Source organism: Exophiala bonariae (genome assembly GCF_035927105.1).
Source record: "Exophiala bonariae strain CCFEE 5792 chromosome Unknown scaffold_1, whole genome shotgun sequence".
NCBI lineage: Eukaryota > Fungi > Ascomycota > Eurotiomycetes > Chaetothyriales > Herpotrichiellaceae > Exophiala > Exophiala bonariae.
In genome coordinates this window covers 1932173-1956761 of record NW_027042476.1, presented here as the reverse complement: position 1 = coordinate 1956761, position 24589 = coordinate 1932173, and the positions used below count along the sequence as shown (strand labels likewise).

General features: G+C 49.7%; 7 protein-coding genes across 7 annotated transcripts; 3 read left to right on the top strand and 4 right to left on the bottom strand.

Moving 5' to 3' along the window:
* Window positions 1–1724: 1724 nt before the first annotated feature.
* Window positions 1725–2954, bottom strand: LTR84_000699 (uncharacterized protein; the record flags this gene model as incomplete). The annotated part of the gene is made up of 1 exon (XM_064844329.1): window positions 1725–2954. One exon carries the CDS (start codon window positions 2952–2954, stop codon window positions 1725–1727), a length of 1230 nt encoding a protein of 409 aa, XP_064712189.1.
* An 8665-nt stretch (window positions 2955–11619) lies between these two features.
* LTR84_000698 (uncharacterized protein) lies at window positions 11620–13382 on the bottom strand (the record flags this gene model as incomplete). Its single annotated transcript, XM_064844328.1, has 5 exons — window positions 11620–11856; window positions 11954–12769; window positions 12837–12989; window positions 13046–13152; window positions 13205–13382. 5 exons carry the CDS (start codon window positions 13380–13382, stop codon window positions 11620–11622), a joined length of 1491 nt encoding a protein of 496 aa, XP_064712188.1.
* A 2545-nt stretch (window positions 13383–15927) lies between these two features.
* Window positions 15928–17348, bottom strand: LTR84_000697 (uncharacterized protein; the record flags this gene model as incomplete). Its single annotated transcript, XM_064844327.1, has 2 exons — window positions 15928–16017; window positions 16074–17348. The coding sequence occupies 2 exons, from the start codon at window positions 17346–17348 to the stop codon at window positions 15928–15930; spliced, it is 1365 nt and encodes a 454-aa protein (XP_064712187.1).
* Window positions 17349–18561: 1213 nt separating this feature from the next.
* On the top strand, window positions 18562–19560 carry LTR84_000696 (uncharacterized protein; the record flags this gene model as incomplete). Its single annotated transcript, XM_064844326.1, has 1 exon — window positions 18562–19560. The coding sequence occupies one exon, from the start codon at window positions 18562–18564 to the stop codon at window positions 19558–19560; it is 999 nt and encodes a 332-aa protein (XP_064712186.1).
* Window positions 19561–20307: 747 nt separating this feature from the next.
* Window positions 20308–21036, bottom strand: LTR84_000695 (uncharacterized protein; the record flags this gene model as incomplete). The annotated part of the gene is made up of 1 exon (XM_064844325.1): window positions 20308–21036. The coding sequence occupies one exon, from the start codon at window positions 21034–21036 to the stop codon at window positions 20308–20310; it is 729 nt and encodes a 242-aa protein (XP_064712185.1).
* Window positions 21037–22530: 1494 nt separating this feature from the next.
* On the top strand, window positions 22531–22907 carry LTR84_000694 (uncharacterized protein; the record flags this gene model as incomplete). Its single annotated transcript, XM_064844324.1, has 2 exons — window positions 22531–22642; window positions 22720–22907. The coding sequence occupies 2 exons, from the start codon at window positions 22531–22533 to the stop codon at window positions 22905–22907; spliced, it is 300 nt and encodes a 99-aa protein (XP_064712184.1).
* An 880-nt stretch (window positions 22908–23787) lies between these two features.
* Window positions 23788–24411, top strand: LTR84_000693 (uncharacterized protein; the record flags this gene model as incomplete). Its single annotated transcript, XM_064844323.1, has 2 exons — window positions 23788–24099; window positions 24181–24411. The coding sequence occupies 2 exons, from the start codon at window positions 23788–23790 to the stop codon at window positions 24409–24411; spliced, it is 543 nt and encodes a 180-aa protein (XP_064712183.1).
* Between the last annotated feature and the right edge of the window lie 178 nt (window positions 24412–24589).

Below are 24589 nucleotides of genomic sequence, written 5' to 3'. Positions count from 1 at the left end.
TGAACGAATTCCTTTGGAACACGGTCCAGGCAATATGATTTGACAATATTGATCGGGAGGTGCTGAATCCGAATTCCAAGACCGATTCAGCTCGGGATACCCGATTGGCCCCCTCGCATCTCCAAAGCAACTTCAAGGTAATATTGTGCGGGAGGGCGAAAGTATGTCCACAACATCGTACTTGGAAAGTCAACATGTAGCCTTTGTAACCACAAATTGATCTTCTGTGTGATGGTGGCGAGGGGAGAATGTTCAGGAAGGAGAGGTGATTTTCCTTTGCGAGAGAAGCTGAGCAAGCTGAGCTCGGCGGAAGCGAGGCCGACTTCAAATTGTGACTTGGCGAAACTCCATTCCCGCCTTGGCGCTCATGTGACATGGTACCTTAGGTGATGAATATCACATGATCCCACCCCATTTCGGTGGGTCACTTTGAAACGTGATTTGAGCTTGTTTCATAAAATTGCTCCTCCCCATTCCCACAAGCTTCGGCTTTGTAGCTTCAAACTGTATCAAGGAAGCTCAGTCGCCTGTGTTTCAAACTTGGAACATGAGCTACAATGAGGCACGTGCTGTATCTTACACAACGAACTGTGGGACCTCACATACATGAGAAAAACACGGTGTTTCTGTTCTATCCGATCTATCTGCGGTGTTGATGATTGTTGATATTGTTGCTGGTTGCTACCAGCCACATTCTCCACCATCAGGCTCTGGGCTTGACCTTGCGCCGTTGGGCAATCTGCGGGCCGGCACGCATAATCACAAACTTCCCAGCAGGAAATCGTCAGTGCCTCTTGGGTCCTGACATGTTTCATCTTTTGGCCTTTTTTGCGGAGTGTCGAACTGTGTCCTGTGCACCAGAGTTCAAAATCCAAAGTCCCCCATGTGGCGCCGGCCGGTTGTGGCAGCAGCACACTTAACCAAATTCCGTATTGGGCTGCTCAATGCTCACTGCTTAATTTCCACCGCACCGTGGTGGATCGTGCTCTGTGTGTTTCAGGTTTGAACTTGCATCGTTGTCGTCAGGCACAACTTCCGAAGTGCAGAACGCCTTGATCTCAAGCCCACGATCCTCATACCATGTCGCCTACTTTCGCTTATGTAGGTCCATCGACAATCTACTCGTAAACATCTTCAAAATAACCTGGATCCGAAATCATTGACTTCCCGATTCTGCGGTCCTCCGCGACGCCGTCCAGACCATCCTTTCCTGTTTGAGTAATGATACATCTGGATCTCTTTTCACATTCTTCCCACCAAATTTGGTCCTTGGAATCCACAACGCCCCCAGTTGATGTAAGCGACATTGGGTAATCACCTCCAACTGTCTTCATCTCTACCCAGAATAAAACAATCACAAAAATATGGAGCAATGGAAATCAAATTTCATGACATGGCGTGGTATGATCTGGTGCACCTGTTGACCAGCAACCCGCTCTAGCCTCTGTTGGTTCTGTTTGTACGAGTAAAGTTTCAATGACATCCAGCCTTGCCCTAAGTAGTAAACAAGAAAAGAATAATAGTGGGGACGTCATTGTGGCCCCCGGCATTAGACAAGACTCTTTTTTGGCCAGCCGAGTCTCGAGATGACATGCATCTGCTCGTCTTCATGCAACAATAGCCCGACTACAGATCCCGGAAAACGGACCCAGACACCCCACACCTCGAATGCCATCTCGCTACATCGGTCGTGCTCTCATTTCCGGACTGGACTGGTGGCACGGTTACCGCGTTTCAGACTTAAAGCCCTCATACCGAACAGGATTGTCGTCGCTCGATGCACTGGTCGATGACCCCGTTAGTTGCCTTCTTGGGTCAGGTGCCACTCCACTGAGCTCATCCCTGCGTTGTTGGCGGCTGCTCGGTCGAGCGATGGTGCGTCCACTGCTGTCGTGATTGCGGGCAGACTCGTCGCTGCTCTGACGTGAATGCCGTCTGGGACGGTATCGATGGCCCGGAGACATCTCGCGTTCTCGAGAGGAACGAGATGAATACGCCTGTGGGGGGTCATTGGGCTGCGACGTTGGTGCGGTGCCCATTGGTTGCCCACCAGTGATCTTTCGTTTCTTTGGTGAGTTCTGATAGTCAGCCCTTAAGTGCGAGGCCGCAGTCTGGGAGAAGGGCGAACCTTGAGCACTCTTGCCAGAAGGTGTAGGAGGTTGATTTCCACCAGTCGACGCAGTCGGGGGTGTCCAGTGGTGGAAAAATAGTCCTGGTCCAGATGAGCCTTCAGTAGAACTTGTTTGTGGATGCTGTAGAGGATGTAGTGGTTGACGAGCCTGTCCTGGTGTAGAATTTGGGATGAATTCCGTAGTGTTTAATCGTGAGAGAGTTGATGGTTGAGGTCCAGAGATCGAATTCCGGCCAAGGTTTGCAGACTGTGTAGGCTGCGATGTGACTGAGGAAGGGGCAGACTGTGCGGGGGGAAGTTGCGGCTGACTTCCATATGGGTTGTGAGGAATCATTCTGTTGTCTCGGTGCACATCGGGCGACATCTGTGGTTGTGCCTGCTGATGGATCTGCTGCTGAAGTTGCTGTTGTTGGGCTTGAATCTGCTGCTGTTGCTGTTGATTTTGGATGCTGAGGTTTGCAAGGTACGTTTGTGCCCACTCGAGGGTCTGTCCCGGAAGGTTGCCTCCTCCCATGCCGGCAAAGATCAAGGGAACCATGGGGGGCGGGATCCCACCCTGCAGTGACTCCCTCAACATGGTCTGCTCAATCCGACGTTGGTCAAGCCGTAAACCCTCCTGGCGAGTCTTCTCCTCCTCTTGCTTTCGTCGGTCCTCCTCAGCCTTTGCGTGAAGCCAACTCCGCATGGAATCGTCCTGGCCCGCCCATTGCGAAGGAGGGGCTGGAAGATGACCCAAGGGAGCTGGGGCTGTGGAAAGGCCACGGTCTGGAGGCGGCAAGCTAAGAGCAGCTGGAAGTGGCAACCCTCGATGGGAGTTGTTCATCTTGCTATCCCTTTCCTCGAAGAAAGAGGGCAAATTGCGAGGTGACTCGGGGGGTGAATATCTAGATGGGGCTGCCTTATGATAAGGTGGGTAGTCATGAGGCGACCTTATATCGTTGTTCTGCATATGGTTTGGTTGAGAGAGTGCTAGTAACATGGATGCGGTTCGTCAATCGGTTGATTGGAGCAACGGCCTGTGGTGTTCCTGGACATGCAAGTGGAAATGCCTGTGCTGAGATTCTGATCCAAGCCGTATGGACAGTGGTATTGAGTCTGTATATCAGTGTCGTAGGAGATGGCTAATTAAGGGTCGCTGTCAATGACGTTGCGCTGACGCTGGCGAAGTAGACTTGACAATAATATCCCAGACCAGACAGATGGTGAAGGGTGGCACAATGGGGATGGTGGGTAGATATGTCAAGAAGCGAGGGCCAGGCTTTTTGCAAGGGTTGCAAATGTGGCTTTTCTCTGATCTCCAGTTCAGGGTCTGTGTGGTATGAAGGGCCGTCCTAGGTTCCGTAGAGTTGTTGGTATCTGTTAGGGCTAGTTCCCAGTTGATAAATGTCGATCAAAACGTGGATGGACCTGGGTTACGTCTGTGTTGGAACAGTAGGTTTCATCTGATAGTGGCAGGTGAACGGCTGCTCCACTACTCCGGGGCGAGCGGGTGAGGGCTTCTTTAATGAAAAACCTTCAGTGTTTGTTCTCCATGCAAGTGTTTGGATCTGTCACTGATGCCAATGTGGTGAAAGAAAAGGTCAGAACAGGATGTCCAAATGTGTAGTGTAGGGCATGAAATTGACCGGTATCCTGGTTGATTTAGGTTACTACTCAATCCACCTAGACCAAAGACGAAAAGCGTCTAGGTGAAATTCGGATACAATCCAGCAGACTTGGCCCAGAATGAACGTCAGGTAGTGAGCGGATGCGACAATATTGGCACTGGAGGACAGCGGGACTGAGTTGTGTTGGGAAAGGTCGAGATGAATGGTGTATTCCAGGTGCATAAGGCGGAGTATCCAAATGTTGTGCTTGCAAGGAATGGGAAAAAAGGCGGGATGGTAGCCGAGAGGGGAGCTCAACGAGCGAGAAAGCAGTCTTGCAAAAGATTAGATTACTCGTACTCGGTACAGACAGTTGACACGGAAGTGGAAACAGTAGGGAGTAGCAGATGGGTTAGGACTTGCTGCATGGACGACGAATGGACCATGATGAGCCTGTAAGCAGCATTATTAGGACGTGGGAAGTCGAGCAGACCGCGAGTATATTTTCCTAGTTCGTGCATATCCTTATCCTGGTTTGGGGCTTACTCGTACTGAAAAGGACCGTCCGTGACTGAAGACCCAAGAGGGAATGGATCAGAGGGAGCGAGCGAGATACTCCGTAGCCCTGGTCCATTCAAGGCGAGGTGAAAAGACCAGAAATGCGAAGCGAGGCGATGAATCCATGCGTGGCTCAGCTCCTGGTCAACAAAGAAAAGTCGGCAAGCTAGAGATCAGGGACAGTCAGGAGTGGCTAAGGCGATGGTCGCTTTACGAGGGCCGAGGGGAGCCAAAAGACACTAGCAAACACAGTATCGTTGGTTGATGGAAGTGTGCTTAGTGACCAGTGAAATGCCATAGGTGCTTCCAACGGACAAGGAACAGACCAGGTCGAGACACGAGACAGAATGACCAGGACCAGGGCTAGGTGGGCCCTTGGACCTTGTTAACCTGGCACTTCGTACGAGCAGACTAGAATTACGAAGTATAACATGCCTCGGACCACCAACACTAGACCGCTCTGAGGTAAAAGGTAGGCCGTGACGTTGCCAGTAAAGGCAGTGTTCCCTTTTCCCATATCCCATATTGTCCGACAGCAGTCGCACTCTCCCAGAGTTTTGCCATGCCGTGCCATGCCATGCACCTACCGGTATCGAACGAACAGTCCGCTCTCAGGTTTACCACTCTGGCTCTGGACTTCACTAGGAGATAGACTACTCCGTAGTCATGCATGTTGGGCCGTCAAGAATCGGTCTCGGAAGCTTCCTACTCTCCCTGCATCATGCCGACCAACTTGGTTTTTTTCCCTTGACATTAACGGCCGCCACTTCCAAGTTCCTGACACCAGGTTGCTGGTTCGAGAAGCTTTCTTCCGCAAGATACCGGCCTTCTATCGCGATCCAGCTCGGTTCACGGCAACGATCTCTTTTCAGCCGCACGAGGGGGTCACTCGAATTCTATGACATTCGTATAGGACCTTGCCAGATTCCTCCCAGACCCTCGGACACTTCCAAATGTTCGAAATGCATTTAATGAAGACCACCAGGACGATTTCGAAGCTCCACGCAATCTGGTCACATTGAGCCACGAGATGATCCATGCTATCCGCACACGCTTACCGCTGGCACTTGTGGCGTCACAGTGACATTACGACAGCCAACGTTGGATCGCGAGGGAATCTTACCCCCAACGCCCACAGTGCTGGGAACTTGGGTCCCGTAGTCCTAGCAGCGAGCCATTCGGGGGGCAAGCTCCCCTAGGCCACAGACCGGCCACCCCAAGTTGGGTGATCTCATGCCTATCATGCCTGTCAGGGTGATGATCTTCTGGGTTAGCACGTTCTCAGGGCTTGTCCTTAGTACTCCGTACTACACCTAGTCATCGGCTGTTCTGGGTGATCGCACAGATGCCGAGGAGCGCCTATTCGTCCCCTGCTAACTCGAGCACGTTGTTTTCTTGGTCCTTCACATGGCACCGCATGGCCGAATGCATGGCTCAGAGACACAACTCGTGACGCAGGGGTGCCATGCTTGCCCTTCCGCCCGTTGTCTGACCGCCCCACGTTCAGTCGATCTTTACCTTACCAGTCAACAGCAGTGCTCATCATCATCCCTTTCGTTGATTTCAGCCGGCTCATCGGTAATGATTGCCTCTCCAAACATGAGAACATATCAAAAACAGTCATCACATTTACAACTCTACTAGTAGGGATACCCATCATCAGCTGTAAGGTGACTTTTCATTCGTCCCATTGTTACATTTCATGTATCAGTTAACCGACATGCACTGTAAATGATTATCGTTTCTTGTCTTTGTAAATCATACTCTGTAACACCAAGTATGTCGCAAGATGGGCTTTTCTTTCCTACAGTACCTAGATATTACATGTGAAAGAATGACCGTATTCCTACTGAGTATTCTATACTAATTGACCCATTTTATGTCATCAGGTGGCCCTGGAGCTCCTGGACGCACTCCACTCATAGGCATCGGTGAACGCTCTGCTTCTCGTCCCGTTTCAGTTCTAGGATCACGCCCGGATTAGCAGTAGTGAACACCTCCCAATCTAGATCTGGCGATCCTTACTCAGAGTATCATCTTCGGAAAGAGCTGTACATACGACCCATAGACAATATTGGGTTCGGCACTTTAATGCCTATCCCCAAACCAAAATCATTCGCTCCATGATTCTAAACGGCCACAAACGGCGCATTGCCTTCGGGGGATATCCCATCAACCACGGTCCCGATACTTGGTAGAGCCGACGATCCTGCAGTTCAATCTCTATCTCGCACACGATCGTCCATGCTGAGACACTCGGGGACGCCGCCTCACTCCCTCTTCACTACTGCTAGTTGAAAACAGTCTTTGTGAGAACGAGATCACTATCGACTTGCACCCATCGCATCATCACCAATTCGAGAGTGGGTTTAGCAAACACAATCGACTATACTTAGTCCTAGCCTAGGCCTGAACGGCACGACTTGGTGCATTTCAATACTATCCAGAAAACATCGACTCAAGTTATCTCGGTTATTAGCTACCCTAGACTCTGAACATAATAGCCTTATTTTAGCTGGAAGTTACTTGTAGTCTTAGGAGGTCACTACACCACTTCGACTTGATGCAACTCCGTCGCTTCGCCTGAGTCCTTGATCGTCTGTTATGGTTCGCAACAAGTCTCCAATTCAAATCCTCACAGAGAATAAAGAGAGATACACTTAGTAATCAGGCCAGCTTATATACCAAGTACATCCATGAGGCAGATGTGCATTGTAACCATCCATCCAACGGACTTCCCTGGAGCACTTCTCGAAACAAGCTGACCATAGTATGAGTACGAATTGCCCCGGGCTGGAAACAGGTACCTCGTACAGGGTTTACACAATTGAAGGGGCATAGGAACAACACCGAGAAAGATGTTTGTCTCGCATCCCCATTGGCGATCTCAGAGTTTCGATTCCTGGTCACTCTTCCGGGGTAGGCACAACAGAGATTACCATTATTCGCCCATTTCTTCCACAGTCAGAGGCCTGTGCGTTTGGAATTCCCCGAACTAAGTCGCTTTCAGTAGCTGTTTGGACCGACCAGGTATCTTCCAAGATCAGCTGGAGACAAAACAGGACCACACCTCATCCAGAAAGGGTGGCCTGTGGAGTGATTGTCGACTCTTTTGGAGACGCAATTATATCGAGTCGGTCTGATTTGAGTCGTGCGGCAGGAGGACGACGTCAGCCTGCAGCTACCCTTGAACCAAAGCACACCATCGCTCATCGGGCTGCAGGACAGACCCTGTCCACTCCGAGTCTGGCATGGTCTACGAAGTTAGTTCCTCAAAGCGAGCAAAAACTGAAACTGATGGGCTCGATACGCAGGGAGTAGAATGGGGCAACGTTTTTCTTTGTGGCGTCATTACCTCGTACAGTTTGCTTGACCATGTTCCGGACTCCAGCTCAAGGAGTTTTTACCAGCCGGTACCCATTTCATTCTCCTGCCGCCGAATTTGGCTAGCACTGATGCCTCACGCGTTGCTGATCATCAAACTAATTAATTTCGTTAAGCGAGAATGTATCATTGATTCGACATGTGTGACCAAACATGATCAAGATGTCCGTCACCATCTCGGTCAGTGCACTTTTCCGATCGATCTTTGGCGCCCCCCTACCCACAAGGTGAAGCGAAGGAGGGCATCGGGCCCCAGGCGGCGTTTTCATTGGTGTTGCGAGTTATAAGGCCACTCAGCTAAATCACTGGGAAAAAGTCACGATAGCTCACGATACTTGAGGGCTTCTATTCCAACAATCAGCGATGAGCGAGACTGATACCACTTTGACAGCCCCAAAAGGCGTCCCCGTGTAGGCCTCAAGAGGTAGCCTTCGTATGCGCCTGCAAACCACCCATCGAACTATTATCTCGTGAAGTCGGAGATGGCATCGTATGCGGAACGACAAGAAGCCTGACCTAACCGTTTCCATCACGCCTATCTTCTTTGAGGTCATCCTCCGTTCGTCACCTTCGTATTTGAGGGATTCTTCTCCCTGAACGCCTGGAGGCGCAGAGAGGGTTAACCAAATGTGTTCCGTGGCAGTTCTTAGGTGTCAAGCCACAGGCATGTTCCTTGTTTCGCACACCATCACGACCCTCCAAAAAGTCTGGCGATCAGCGACTGACACAGGTTGCTCCTCCACACGTTGGTCAGCCACTTGAAAATATGATGCAAATGACCACCCAAGTCAATTCCTATTGAGCGCCTTCTGACGTCTCCTTCACGTCACAACTGATCAATTACGGTGTGCGCACAATGTTAGTTGTGCAGAACGCAAGCTTCTCCAAATAGGAGAGTTCCTCGTAATCACACGTGGTCGACGTGGCTACATGCCATGGAATCACCATGATCAGCAAGGCAATCAGCTATCAACCACGTTGACCATGTGTGAAATCGACAATTTGTTACACGAGACTTCCAGGATCTTAGCACGCGACCTTGCACGCGATATGTTGATCTAAATGCTTGACAGTCGTCTCAATTTCCACTGTGATCGTGGTAATAGCAAGTTGGCAATAGCAACGCTATCCTTTCTCAAACCCTGTGTCACTTGTTCCGAATTCGTGTCTCCAACATGTATGGCGTCTGCAAACTTCCCCAATGACTTCGGCGAGGTATCCGTATTATCGTCATTTCTATGATGAAGAGCGCACCACGCCGCCGTTTATCCAAGCGACCTGCAAGCCAACGACAATCACTCTCAATCTAAACGAAATGATCGCCCGGCCTGCGAATGAATGACATCGCGAGCTGTCAGAATTTCAAGGTACACACGGTAAGTACAGTGCATGTTACGTACAGAGCATGCCACCTTTCCTTATTCTGAATTCCCTCTTTATCCGTACGTACCTAGTTACTACCTAGTACTTTGTAGGTAGACGTCGAAGTTTCGCAGGCCAGTCATAATTGCGGAAAAATTCTCCTCCGAATAAGTTGCAACATTCATTTAATGCAATTCTCCTTGCACCTTGCTTACCGAATGGTGTTTCAAGTGTCGTCCAACCAATATTGAAGCTTATGGTCGGCATGATACCCTTTAACCCGTGATCTTTAACTATGTACTAGACTATCACCATTATTGATGTCAAAAGAAGCAGGTCCAGGCCAGTAAACCTGACCAGTGCAGTCGCAAAGAAGCTGACGGCGACAAACCTGCACCGTGAAATGGTAGCCCTAATCAGACTAGAAGCCTTCAAATCACAGAGCATACCGATGAAGCCACAGTCCTCCAGTCACTGACTGTGGGGACCAACTTCCTAGTTCCCCCCTCAGGGTCCAGCCAGAGACTTCACATTTCCGGTTAAAATTTGAAGGGACCCTGTCTTTTGGTTTGCCTGTTAAACGCCATCTTCAACATGGCCAAGTGGACCATTTTCAGCCCGGCCCGGGAACAAAGCCAGAAACAGGCAAACGTCGACCTTCCACATAGTTCGAAAAAGATGGTGGTGGGTGTACTGATCCCGAGATGATGCCAAGATTCTGTCTCGGAATCCGGAAGTTTAATATCCCAAGCTTGTCCATTTCCATACATCCAGTAATGCTCATGACTTCTTTACCGACATTATTCTATCTTTACGGTTGTGATCTCCGCGCTCTCAGCTAATCAAGAATTCCCCTTTTGCTGTCTTTAGGCTTCTGTGCCATCTGCGATGAGACACGAGCGCCGAGGGCAGGTCAGAACGTGGAAACGATGAGATCGAGTATTGATCTACATGCTCTATCTCGCTTCCCATTCAACGCTGCTCAAAAACATGGCAAGCAGGGAAAAGCCACGTTCTGCAGGGATTCAAGACTGACAATCATCACGTAAAACAGCACATCGAATGAAGATCACTGCTATTGTATCAATGTTCTTCTCTCGTTCATTCGATCGGCATGACCGGTTCGGTAGAACTGGGAAGTAAAACAAAATTAATGCGATAGTTGTTGTCAACCTTGCAGGGTAGGGCACACCGCCCTCGACGATTCGACTTGAGCCTGGAAGCGTGAAGAGAAAGGGGGACAGATGGATCTGCAAGCGCAGCTACGGGGCACACGCGGCAGATTTCAGAGCTTCGCCGCTCGCATGGTTTTCTCACCGGCTCATGGGACAGCTGGAACGCGCTGTCTGTGATCGGCAAGCGAAAGTGCAAACACTCATGACAATGTCCGCCGTTGCACCATGCTGGGGGAGCAAGTGACTGCCATCGCCCTTCTTAAATGGTTGAGCGCTTCAATGGCTGTCTGACGATAGTGAGTTACAACGCCTCAACCAGACTCCAGACTCATCCAGCCCATTTGGCGTGCATGGATTGGGATCAGATTCGGACGCGCCATGTGAGATTGTCGGGGGCGCTTCGTGCAGAGTCTAGGCCAGATGGTAATCTCTGGCCACCTGCGAACTGAACCATGAGGGAGCACTGCTGCTTTGTGAAGCAACATAGCTGCCATCTTGGCCTCCTCATTCGATGCTCTGTTGGCAGGAGACGTCTGGGAATGTGTGAGAAGTGTTGTGTCCTGTCGTCGCGACCGAGACAACCGTACCAGCCTTATCCATCAGCTTTACCAGAGCATGCCTGCCTGCGTAGACTACAAGGACTGGAGCCTACTCTCATCTCCAAGCACATGAATTTTGCATATGGATGTTGTTGAGAGGAGACTCAAGATCCACATTGATACCCCTTTTGCCTGTCTAGTCTACCGTGCCTGCCGTGCCTTCCACCCCTTATCAATCAGTGTTGCTAACAAAAAATGACTTACAGCGCAGATCTGAAGCTCGTTGACTAGTGAATCCATCTTGCTCTTCCCTGTCTCTTCTCAATTGACCCTGCCTCTCTGACCTTCACACCTAGGTTTATCTAAAGACAAAGAGCATGTGCACCATGCTCCGTGAGATCCAAGAACCCATTTTCGCTGGTGGTATATACAGGATCTCTATCAAAATGACAGAAACACTTTCGATCTAGTTGCATGCCAGATCAAGGGCGCATAGGAGAACGCTTGACATCAAAATGTCAACAAGAGCCACGTTGTGGACGGAACTCACCACTCACTGTAGTATGTGAGAACCGATACTGTTTCGGGCAGTGGCGTTGTCGAAGTATTCAGCTCATCCCTGCTGAAGGATAAGGTGCTCCCCTTTCATTCAATATTCAATGCCGCTGCCTGTCGAGCTGTAGCATCGCCAGAATACTTCCCAGGACGAATGCCGTGGCGTCCGCGAAGAGGATGAGGTAGGGAAGTAATGAATCAAAATGAACGTCAAAGATGAATTCGTGATCTTAGTCATAGTCTGTATGAATCTCCTTTGCATCGCCTACACCATTGGTAGAACGCTTGTCATGTCACATTGTCTTGCAATCTTTCGCAATTACATTTCATCACAACCTCGCAGCTGGCACCTTCTGCAGCTCCGTCAATATCTTCGCACTGGCGCGCATACCCTGCTCCATTGCTCCATCGATGAACCCATGCCATCCATCAGCCCAGTCGGCGCTGGCAAAATGAATCCTACCTTGTGAGGCTTGCAGATCACGTTTGAAGCGACTGCCAAAGCCCAGCGCGTACATGGCCCAAGTTCCCTTTGCATAGGGATCAGTCGCCCATGGGTGGTAGAGCTAATGCCTGTCAGTGTCCATTTCGGCAGAACATACATAGTACTTGGCTGTAGAATGAAACAAATCATAGCTTTGAAGAGATGGAAAGTGTACTGACCAGGCGCTTGATCTTGAATGGATGAAACTCTTCATATGCAGCTTTGATTTGCGAGAAGCCATGATCGGAACCACCTTGGAAAGCGTCGTTCAGAGAGAACGAAACCAGATGGGCATTTCCACTAGGAGTGAGTCCGTCTCCGAAAGCGCCCGCCATGATGCCTGGCTTTCGATTGTATGCCATACCCCACCAGGAGCGATGGTCTGCTGTTTCGACTTCGGCATGCGCCTTCACGCAGAGGTTGACATGACCCCTGGATGCTGCCAATACCTTGCTGTGCGACAGTGGCGGATTGAACTTGACATCGTTGAGTGTATTCAACGGCACGGTGCAGACAAGGTACTGTCCGGACATATGTTGGCCGTCCTTCGCGGTGACGACTAGTTGCTGTCGAGACTGGTCGATTTGGTGCACAGGAGACGAAAAGCGATAGGAAAGGTTGCCGGAGGCCAATGCGTCACGGAAGATGCGTAGTGCAAGACGGGTCTGGCCGCACTTGAGTTTCCATTTGATAATGTAGTCCATGTATGCTTGTGAGTCGTAGCCGGCCAAAGCCCACCATCGAAGGATCTCGGTGAATGCCACTTGGTCTGCTGGTGAACCTGACGCCGTGACGATGATAGAGAGGAGAAGACTCTGCTGATCCGGTGTCAATCGATCCTTGATCTGGTTCACACGTTCGGCTGCCGATATCCTGTCCCATTTGGTAAATTGCTCGGCTTCTGTGAACGGCTTGTGGGGGAAGGGCATGACTGTCTTCCCTAGTTGCCCATCGACATTGCAGAACTCAGTCAAGGCGGTGTTCATGTTTTGCGCCTGATTATCAGATAGATTAAGAATGCAAGCTTGTTGGGTTGGCATAAGACTATAGTGGGCGACTTACGTCTTCCTCGGCGGATAGATCGTTCCTCCCATGCTCAAAATAGTAAGAGATCTTGTGGGTGACACCTGGTAGAGTTTCTGCCGAGTCCTCGAGCTGGTCAACCAGATTATACCGCGAAAGCTCCGTCCAAACGTGAGGCTGACCCCAATGCACCTGATAGGAGAAACAAATCAAGAACGGAGTACAGAGGTTGGTGCATTCGTACTCACCCATGTACCTCCCATCTCGTACGGATATCCTTCGATGACCGACGTCCAAGTCCTTCCGCCAATACGGTCTCGAGCTTCCAGGAGTAACACCTTGTGGCCTTCGGTGACTTAGCATACCTCAGGAGTATTTCGATCTGTGGATTAGTGTAAGAGGCGTACCGCGGACAGCCAAATCCCTCGCAGCTATCAATCCAGCATAACCTGCGCCAATGACAATGGCATCGTATAATTTTCCCGGTTCGACATGCAAAGCACTTGGAATAATAACCCCATCACAAGGTAAGCCTTCTCGAACTCCAGACTCCGGGTCGTAATGAAGGCCGTCTTTGCTATCCATATCACTGAAGTTGATATGCCAAAACTTCTAACAAGAATAGACACCTGAGGTATAATTAGCCTTTCGAAATATGTTTGACAAAATGGTCGTTGCCTCTTGACCTGATATGGTACAGAGACCGGTTGTGGTCTGGATGAGCTCTGGGCTCTTGCGGAGCTCTGTGGTTAAGGCCCGGGCGGTGCCGACTGAGCATCGGCAGTGATGGCCCAAAGGCGAGGAGCTAGCCTAACCTTCCTGTTACGTTTAGTTATCCGTACTTGGCGACTTGCAAGCTGCTATTTCAACGATGTATAACTCGAAGCGCTTTCAAATAGACGTACAAACATCATAAGATGCGCTTCCTGCTTCCTACTGATGCAGATATGTGCGAGCACAGACATTACGCTGACGTTAGAGTGCTGGCTTTCCAACGTTCGGGCTGCACGTGATCTGGTTCAGGGGGACGTGATGACACGTCTCACGACTTGTTCCTGGACTGACTTGATCTCCTTTCCACAAATCCAACCCCTCGAAAGCAATGCCGAAGAACGATTTGAGACGCTTCAATCGCGCGTGCTAGAAACAATTATCAGCCATGTCGTTGATTTAATGGTTCTGACAGGGTCCAATTCCGTCCATCACTGGGGTCTGGGTGACGCCACATTTGCGCAGCCACACAAAGTCACCTTGGTGTACGAAGTAACCATGTTCGCATCGGAAACATCTCTTCGCTTATCTTGCAGTATGATGTGGATATTATGCTCGACATCTGGTTCATGTCAAGGATAATTCAAGGTTCTCGCTTGTCGTGCCATTCAGCACCTCGTTGTTGCTTGCAGTGGCAAGCTGAAAGCGTGGGGGCCATGCTGGCTAGCTGAAGAGCTGATCGACCAAGACCCGGCCGCGCATCATACAGGGGAACAACTGGGCAGCACCGCATCGAACATGATAGGTTGGTATCGAGAAAGGGGAGAGGGCATCTGGCCTGGCTCAGCAAATTATTACACTATTCGGTCAACGACAATGCCATTGGTTGGGGCTTTGGGACTATTGCTGGCCAGAGCGGAGCCTATCGAAAGCCCACAGCAAGTTTAACCGCAATGGAGAACACTCAAATGCGACTTTGACTCAATCAACGCGTGTAAGGCCTTGTCCATGCAGCTACATTGGAGGCAAGAGAATAAATGCTGCGATGGACAGGCAGTTGCTACCGACCATCCTTTTTATCTACTGGACCGTTGAACACTGCATCAGACTCCGCTTCAGTACAGGCTGAAGAGATATCCAATGAGGCTCGTGCCCGGCCTGTCAATCACAAAATGCTTCCACATTTGTACGTGGTTCCCAATGGGCGCTGTGATCACAGGTGCTTACGCACCCCTTTTGCTGAAGCCGTGCCGATCTCCTGATGTCAAGAGTGGCAACTCAGGATGCGTCTGCTTCTTCTGACCCAGTCTTCGATTTGATCTCTCTTTGATGAAATAGCATTCCAAAAGATATCCTTACTACGACCTGGGCCTAAAATCAGTTTGCTGCAGCTTTGTCGCTAACGTCCCAACATGGGACTGGAGAGGCTGAGCTCCATAGAGCTGAACGTCTTTTGTCTGAGCTGAGAGAGCAGGCTTGCTGCATAAAGGACGATGGCTGTGGGCAATTCACATAGACTCTCTATCTCCTCCGCTTTGCTATCACACCGACAATCACCACGCTGAACTTCCAGATCGAATTAATCACATGGCCATGGTTCGAGTGCGTCACCCTTTCGACTCGACGGCGTCAATACGCGGAAGAAGTTGACAACAACGAACCGAAGTTCAGAAGGTTCAGAAGACTCCAATCTTGAACCTAATTCAGAGAATCATCAAACCTACGTAACCTCCTGTCTAACCTCCTCTCAGACCCCTCCTTGGCCCATAAGATGCCTTCCGGACAGCAGTGTATACAAGAGTATGCCTGTGAATGTGACTGTCTCCTAGGAGCGCATCATCTAGGTCCACCACTCCCTGCATGTTACCTCCGCACTTCGATCGAAACCTGAAGGGCCACACAGTAAGCCAAACATTCTACTGTCAACCCTCAAGCCTTAGACAATAAGAAATGCTCATCGCGGTGAGCATGGAGCAAAAGAGACTTTGCACAAGGCGCACAGCAACACGCGTGAACCTTCGCGACTACGATGGAGATGAAGCGACATTAATACCACTCTCGAGTGAAATATGTCCGAGGCCCTGAACCGACGAAACCCTTTTCCAAAAGGCGAAGCAGAATCTAAGACCTGTCATTTTCTCCCAAGACGAGCTGGACCTTGTGATGAACAGATTTGGAAAGGCTTTTGGGCAGCCGCAAAGCGGAACCTTGTTTCACTCGAAGGCAGTTACCCGAGATTGAGCTCATGGTATGCCTACGTGCGGGCTTCAGTCTTCAGTCTTCCTGGATTCTATGGGGTCATCGCATCGTTGAAACAAGTCTTGGATATCATGCTACTGTTTGTCCACTATTACCAGGCCTGAAAAAAATCTAAAAACCATACTCGAATTCCCGAGCACAGGCTCTTTCTGCCGAGCAACTAACTCAGCAGCTTCTTCAAATTCTCCGTGGCGGCTTCTAACAGTTTGGGTTCATATTGATTCTTCTTTGCGGTTTCAATGAGCTCCACCTATATCACCATCGTTAGTATCAGAACACAATGACAATAACTTGAAAGCGACTTACCGTCTTATCCAGGATACCACTGAATTTCTCCTGAGCATATTTCTTGAAGGCGTGCTCGATTCCTTCCGGATCTGCAAAGGCAAGCGGGATGATTTCAGAGAAGATTGTGCTTCCTCCAGCGGCACCAGAGATGATACTGAACCATTGCTTCTTTTGCTCAGCACTATTAAGATCCAGTGCTTTGGCGAAAATGGTCGTCTCGTGTGCCGATGTCAGATGGATCACGGCATGAGCATTGGCGACATCCTGAATCAACTTGTCATGGTTCGCCGCTGCAACTGTCGGGTTTCCGGCCCTCTCCACAACCAGATTCTTTCGGTCAGAGTCAAAGCCAAGGTAATATTGGGCAATGCAACTGTCATCTGCGCTTGCATGAGTCTTCATTACAGCCGTGATCACATCGCTTGCATTGTTTAACAGCGGAAGTTCCACGTTCAATCTCCGCTCTTCGTCGCGAATAATTCCCACATCTTTGTCGATGATCGAGGTGGCTGAAGCCATGGGTGGCGTCGCGCTCAGGAGTCGAGGGCCACGGTTCTCGAACATCCAACTCCACCCTACTACTGGGTTTCCAGCCGAGTCTTTGGAAACGAGATAGTCGAAGAACTTTTGAGTATCGGCACCAACAATTGCTGCAAGGCCTATGATCTCAGAAGCCGAGGCGATATGAATGCCACACATAACCTGATTCAAGGCCTTGGCCGACTCGCCTCCTCCCAAACCGCCCGGAATAGCATATAGTGTCTTGCCCTTGCTAGCTACATTCTCCAGCACGGTTTTCGCATCTGGCTGCTCAAGATTGGCCGGGTCGTCAGCAGATACCATGATCGTCAAGGTACCATTTATTGACCTTGCCACTCCCCCAGACACGGGAGCATCAATCAACTTGATGTCGGGTCGGTTGAACTCATCTGTCAGTCTTTTGCGAACCTCCGCTGGTTGAGTCGGGGGAATAGTTGCATGAATGATCACCGTTGCCCCTTTTGGTAGGGCGTGAACAGCGCCAACCTTTTCGTCGAAGAGTGCCGAATGAACGTGATGATGATTTGCGACCATGAGGCATACCACCGACGCATTTTTCACGGCTTCTGATGGTGAGGTCGCAGTCGAGGCCCGAGAATTGGGCACCTCATCGCACGTTGACTGCCATCGCTCTAGCGTCGGTCCATAGATGTCATACCCCGTAACTGGGAATCCGGTCTTTACCAGGTGCGTAGACATGGCGAAGCCCATGGCTCCCAGGCCAATAAACCCGACATTCGGTCGAGACGCCATTTCGGTCATCAATGTATGAACTCGTATGGGATAGTCTTTTTCCAAAAACGTCTCACAATCGTGATTTAGCCGGAAATGCTGGTGTGATCGCTGGTGGTCAACCTGGAATGGTTCGAGATTGGCCTTTGTGATGTCTGATAGTTTCTTGACCGTAAATGTTTGATATATCTAGGAAGAACAAGAACTTGGAGGTTGACAAAGGGGAAGATCTCAATAAAGAAGAATGAAGTAATTCTATCGGCATTGCTGCTTCCTCATATGAATGGACTCCCGGCTAAATGTCGATACGGCACTCAACGGTCGCCATGCCGGCCCTTCATGAATGTGGAGGTGGGGGTGGATAGATGAGTGCTTCGTTCTCTCCGGTGGAGCCGGTGCAGACGGTCAGCTCTCCGTTGAAATATCCCGGTGGTGAGACTCACAAATCCACGTGATGAGGTTCGGAGCTAGTCATGTGACAGACTGAGTTGGTCTTGGCAACGAGGCTCAACTGCAAGTCAACCTTCGTGTTACCTGATCCCTCGTTTCCCCTCCCCCAGACATTTTCAGCCTCAGCGGCTACATTGCTTTTGATGGCAGGCATTACGCGTCCGATGGCATGAACTCTCACGTCCTATGAATATCGGTGGTGCACAGGCATATACTTTGGCACTTTTGGTCTCGACCGGCTTCATGACTTCCATGCGAGCTTTGAACCCAACGCCCGATTAAGGCTCAAGTTTTCCAAACGAGGAGTAGTGAGGCTTAGGGTTTTCGTGTTCATGAAGGCCCCGTGTCACCCCCTCCTACCTGTATGGTCTCTTCTATTCCTTGTATCTGATGGGAATCCAACCATTCTGGACCATTTCCTCCACCCTCAACCAACGCGAGCAGGCAACCAGGCACCCACCCTTATCAGCTCTGCCCTCTTGCCCACTGACCACGGGCGTAGCCTCAGGCATCTTTAGTGGTTTGTTATCCCATTGTTTCCGGTCGACATGGTTTCACCGGTCGAAATTGAGAGATCAACACTGAAGTGTGCGTCGTGTCCAGTGCATGAAGGATGCATCAAGGCAAACGCAAGGCTGACGGCCTCATGTGAGTTCACTCACTTGAGGGTGGGCGATGGAATTTTTGCTTGCTCAGCCTCAATATGTTGGGCACATAAATCCGCACTTCGCTCCATTTGCAGATCAGACAAATGATGCATTCCCTGTAGATATATTTCTTCCCAATGCCTTCTAATAGTGTTTTTGGATATACTAAAACTGCTAAGGCTACACAATCCAAAACTCGTGGCCCTACTCCTGTCAAATCCAAAAAAACTCCCGCGGACTATCAATCGTCTAAGGTCGAGACGAAGAATCCAAACAAACCGGTTTATATTTCGAAGGTTCGCGATTATAGCGACTCCGAGTCTAAGGCTGATTCTGACGAAACCGTTGTTGATGTTGCCACGTTTTTTGTCGCCAACGACGATAATTACTCACACATGGCTCCTCGGAACTCAGGTGGTAGGGATAGAGATAGTTATGGACGCCCAGACAGAGAAAGACCCTCCAAAGAAGATTTGCATAGGCAGGGACCAACTCGGAATCAACCAACGCGAGTGCCTGATGATACAGATGAGCTCTTCAATCCCGAACATCCGGGCGAAGCAGCACCACATATAGACAACTCATATTTCAGAGAAAATCCTCCCTTCCCGGATATGTCGATTTACAAACACATATTGGTACTTCGCCAGCATGGTGCTTCAGTGAAGTACGGCCAACAAGCTCGAGCCGACTGCCTCCGCAACTATCTTCCACGGCAAGGTCCAATACTGCAACCTCGCGATGGCCCGATCTCCGTGACCGACATTATGAATCCTAACAGGGATGACCTCGAGGCCATTGATTGTGCCCTGGCAAATGTGATCAACACGGGCGGAGAAGTCGAGTTCGGAGCTCTGCCCCATGGACAATCTGGAGGCCAGTTTGCGTGTCGAGCCTGCACAAGGGTCTTTTCACAGTCACAAGACCGAGACGACCACATTGGAGGAGGGCGGATCAAATGCACGGTTCTTTCCTGTGGCGTATATCTCCCTTGCCAGGGACTGATGGACGACCACATGGATAAGATTCACCCAAAACACCGAAACAGGGACAGCGATAGTTTCCCTTACCCCAACCGTTCGAGCTACGGCAGTTCTCAAGATGGGCATAACCCCCACAACTACACAAGAGTTTGAGACGAGCAGATGATGAGGAGCCACAGGGAAGGCATGTCTTCCCTTGCATACTTGAGGTCAGGCTTTGACCTTGAACTTTTTGGGGGGTCAAAATAGGAAAGATCTTGGAGGCTGTCCATGTCTGTCCTTACCTTTCCCCCTTCACAATCATTCCCAAATAGGGGGACCGCCCCCTTTTTTTGTTGTATTATCAAAAGATTCGGATGCAATCTGGTCAGGAATTAATTATAGCTATTGGCACACAGCGGGATTTGTAGGATCACTACCAAAAGGGATATCACAGGGCATGGACACAATGGAGAATGATATCGAGGATAGTCACTCCACAGAGGGATACCGTACCGCATTGGGAGAGTTGGTTGCGAGGTGGACTACCTTTGCTGTTCTCATTACTATGTTAACATCAGATTTATTATGACTACGGATTTGAGTCTTTCATTCTATTGCAATCAATCACGAAAATTCTAGCGCAAACGCATTTTCCCGACCTTTCTGGGCCACCTACCGCACATTTGAACTCTTCTCCTGCCCACCCCTCAAACGATCGCGAACCCATTGGCCATGTAGCATTTGCCTCAGAATCTCACCATCCCCCACCAACGTTTGTTGTCTGACTGGAATCTACCAAATCCAAAATGAACATTTCCAACGCCTTGAATCATGAAGAACCCACTCAAAATCCACTTGTTCACAGTCCTCCCACCTGAGAAGTGGATGGTGCCTCTTTTACTGACCAGTCACTGCTACTCATCCCGTCTGGGAAGGGGTGGGTGTATCTTTCGGCACCCACTTTACCAGTCTCTTGTACTCTGTCACCTCGTGAATGCCGTATTCGCCATAGTGTTGAGTGAAATGCATCCACTGTTTGCCATCGTCAAACTTCCAGTTTCTGCAGATATCGTCGACCATATTGTAGTCTTCCGGATATGGCATGATGATCTCGCGTTCTCCGGGATGGTCCTTGTTGTTCAGGTCCGGCTCCCACTCCTTGGTCCCTTTGTTGTAAATGCCGCCCCAGCTTGGGTATTTCTCGTAGAAGGTGGAGTTGGTCTTGACCCATTTGCCGCAGCACCTGTTAATTGTTGGCGCTCTGGTCCAGCACTCGATGGGCTTCAAAGGGACGTCGCAGAATAACCGCCAATTGGCCAAAGCCACAAGAGCCTCGCGGGGACAGGTATGTTTGAGAAAAACATCTGGGTTGAACTTTCTCCACTTGGGTTTAATCTTAAGGTCCGAGTGGTCAATCTTGACTATCGGGAAGGGTTTTACTGTCATAACGTCTGGAAAATCATGCACCGTCGATGGCGTTGTATACAAAGTGATGTACTTGCGAGCAATGAGAGTTGGGGGTATAGTCACTGTTGACATGGTCGGAATAGTGGTTTTGGTAGGCAACATCTTGGTTGTCGAGGGTGCTTCAGATGCTGCAGAAGCGATAGCTATGATGACGAGCATGATCCATGACGTGAGACCCATGGCTGGGACGTTTATGAGGATCGTTTTGGGGCTCTGTGCGAATGATCAGAGTGTCTGAAGTCGAATGTGCAAGGTACACTTGCATATTCGACAAAAGCGGCACATTCTCATAAGAAGGGAAAGAAGTACTCCTTCTTATACCCATGGGGGCGAGGGATTGTTCTGTGGAGTGCTCCTCATGGCCTTCTGGACGTTGATATATCACAAGCTTTCCAGACAGTTTCAATGAATTCTTTTCCCCTCCCAGGCCTGTACATCTATATTCATATGATTGGCAGACCAATGTGCTTCACGAGCTGTGTGTGGTCCAAAATCTGAAGTGGAGGTAGTATTGGTTTTTATTCATGAAGATTCAAACTTTGAAGTCAAATCGTTGAGTGAACAACCAGGGTGCGCCGATCGATAGGCAGCAGCTCTCCGAGTGGATATTAAAAACACCTGAAATCAACGCAAGACCATATTGTATTGGAAGATGCTGGACGATCACGAGTTTCGATGGTAGTGTTCTTCCATCACTAAGCACTATGGGGGGATTTGATATTTCCTGCCTCGAGCACCACTGACCTACCAAACTCAGGAGAGGGCACCAGCAGGTATCAGTTGGGCAAAAAGAATCGATTTCAAGCTTTGCCGCCACCTCGTGGTAGCAGATAGACTTACTTCAGTGGATTTCTTACCTGGCACATAGAGGGTTTTGATGCCCAAATATGGGGACCATCACCAGCGCCAAAACTGCTCTGAGGTAGTCGGGAGTGCGAGTCCGATCAGTAACGTCAGATTTAGACAATCAATAGGTAGGTTCTTCATAGGATAAGTAAGTACCTAGTAGTTGGAGTCCCTAGGGCAGCGGAGGTCGTGGAATACCGACTGCCTGCGTTTAGCTTGGCATTGGTATTAGAGCTATTTCGGTAACCACTCCACCAGTAGACCACTTTAGCAGAAGAGCATCACACGGCCAATTAGCGGCCACCATGTCTTCTAGGGTGACCCTCGCTAAGTGGCCCTGTGGAACGGGCATCCTACGTCATTCCTTTGCGCTCCCAACTTGATATCCTCCAACACGGCCTCTGCCAACTTTCGTCTTGCCTGGGATATCCTGGACCTATTCACATTCTGGCAAATATCATTCGTGGAAGCAAGGCTGATTTTACCATATTCCTTGTCAATCGATCACCAGCCGCTGGGACTGGTGACAAGCCACGCTCACGTTCAGATCGAAGCCAGAGTGACGTATCAGCCACACCGGGGTTTTGCCCTGGCCTTTCACATGGGCAATGTTGGATCCCATGATGCAATGGCAACACCTCTGCGAAAGGGTAGGAGTGATCGTTTCTCCTTTAAGACCCTGAGATGTACAGACTAGTCTCCCTAGTCTTGTTTATCTTCAGATATTCAACATCACAGATCAATCACTCCTAAATCGATATCAAATCAATATAATCACACCTGCAACGATCTATTCCAGTCTTGGGTAGTGTTTATCTATACGCAACAATGGAAGCATCCAAAAACTGGTACAACAGGCAGTACGAAAGCTGGGTTCCATGGGTCGAAGACAAGGTCCTCGGCTGGTGGGGTGAGAATAAGACGAGCTACGTTGCCAAAGGTCAGCCGGGACCCAGATTCCCCTGCCCTCCTCGATCCCCGATTGACATGGAGACTGACGGTGAAATTTTCTTCTAGACAACCTCTCAAAGACGAAAGTCACTGGCGATAAGAATGTCGATGCCATCCAAGATGGTGTCAATGAGGGTGTCGGGGGCCAACTGGGAAAAGGCGGTCTCCTTGAGGGCGTTGGCAACCTCACTTCCAAAGAGGTTTTCACTCGTTCTGAACGCGAGGGAAAGAACGACAAGGGTGGATATATCTGAATACCATCAACGCGGCGGAGTCTGATAGATGCGGGAGGAGTTGGGAACATGATGTGGTGATACCTCTTTTGATATGATAATACCTCCAGGACCTATACTTTGTGCCTTGTAGCCACGGCTTGTTGGCTCCAACAATAATGTCGCCAGTGGCATCTTGATCAGGGCTTCAGATACTCAATGTTCTTTCCATTCGGATTGTCGTTCTTAGGGCTCTAGGAGATTTCGAGGTTTAATGCCATGGGTTCTTAGCAACTCACACACGAGTGCTTGTAAAGCTTCAACAGTACTGGGCTGGGAATGGAATCTTCTTCTGGTTTTCCTGCTGGTAGGGTATTTTTCACAATTTTCACTTTTGGTGCTTCGTGTTTCGCACGTGTCAACCTCCTTCTTCGCCATGTCAGACGGAATGATTTCCTCGCGGTCGTTTTCAGCAACCATCGTAACTGGGCTTTTGAGTCACTTATCAGCGTTTGACACTCCGTTAATCACTTCTGAACCGACAACAGATCAACGGATACATGAAAGTCCCCTAAATGTGAATAACAACTGAAGATTGTCGATACGTCTCGATTTTCCACGCCCCCTTATTAAGGGTTTGGCCCTTTCGCTCGGAAGTCGATAACGTTATGCGCGAAAATGTACGTCATGGCAGAGTACTCAGTATGGGTGGTTTTTCTGGAACATCATAGACAATCGTTGACATAACGATTCGCATATCGCCATGAGGTATCTTCTGAGAAATCCATTGGGAAGCATGTATTTAAGACGTCGCCCTGTCACAGGGACTTCGATATCCCAATTTGCGACCAAAGTAACATCGCCCAAAAGCTGAAGCACCAACCACAGAGCGTAGAATAGCATAGGCCAGACGACCACCAACATGGCATCGACCAAAGACTCGCTCACAAGCAAGCCAACTTCCTCCCCAGGAACGGCAGTCCCGTACTTCTCAACCCGGGCATTCGCACTGCACTCGATACCGATCTCCTATGCGCTCTCCTTCCCACCACACATCTACATGTTCACGACAATGATGACCGCCTCAAAATACACTGCCTCGAATCTCGTGCCGCGCCCGAACCTCGAGAGACTGGCGTCTACCTTACCCAAGCCCACTCTGGACACACTGTGGAAGGCTCGCGGGTGCCATCTCAATGCATTGGAGGGATTTCCGCTCTTCGCAGCTGCTATGGTGAGTAAATACATAGTCATCCATAACGTTTTGACTGTTTTGTTTGTTGCCGTTTGTTGACTCACTCACTTTCTGCAAAAGGTAGCTGGGACGTATACGAAGATGGACACGAGAGAGCTCAATTTCTGCGCGGCGGAATATCTCGCTGCGAGGGTTCTGTACAGCGTCCTCTATGTGACCGTGCAGAGCGAGAAGACCAGTTATTTGCGGAGTGCGGCGTATTTCTGGAGTGTCGGTATTCCCTTTTATGTCCTGTGGAAGGTTGGTTGGAAGATTGCGGAAGGGGTGGAGGAAGATGGGAAAGGTTTGTAGTGGTCTAGTGTTATCGTTGAGAGGCGCAAGTGGCGGACGAGTGTGGAATGTATAGGTAGATTTCTTGTATTTTGGTGGTAAAGGGAGAAGGGCAGGACAGTAGCTGCTCCTCACTCCATCATGGTTCCGGAATATATAATTGTATATATACACAAAATATTTTTGTTCTTCAGCCCGA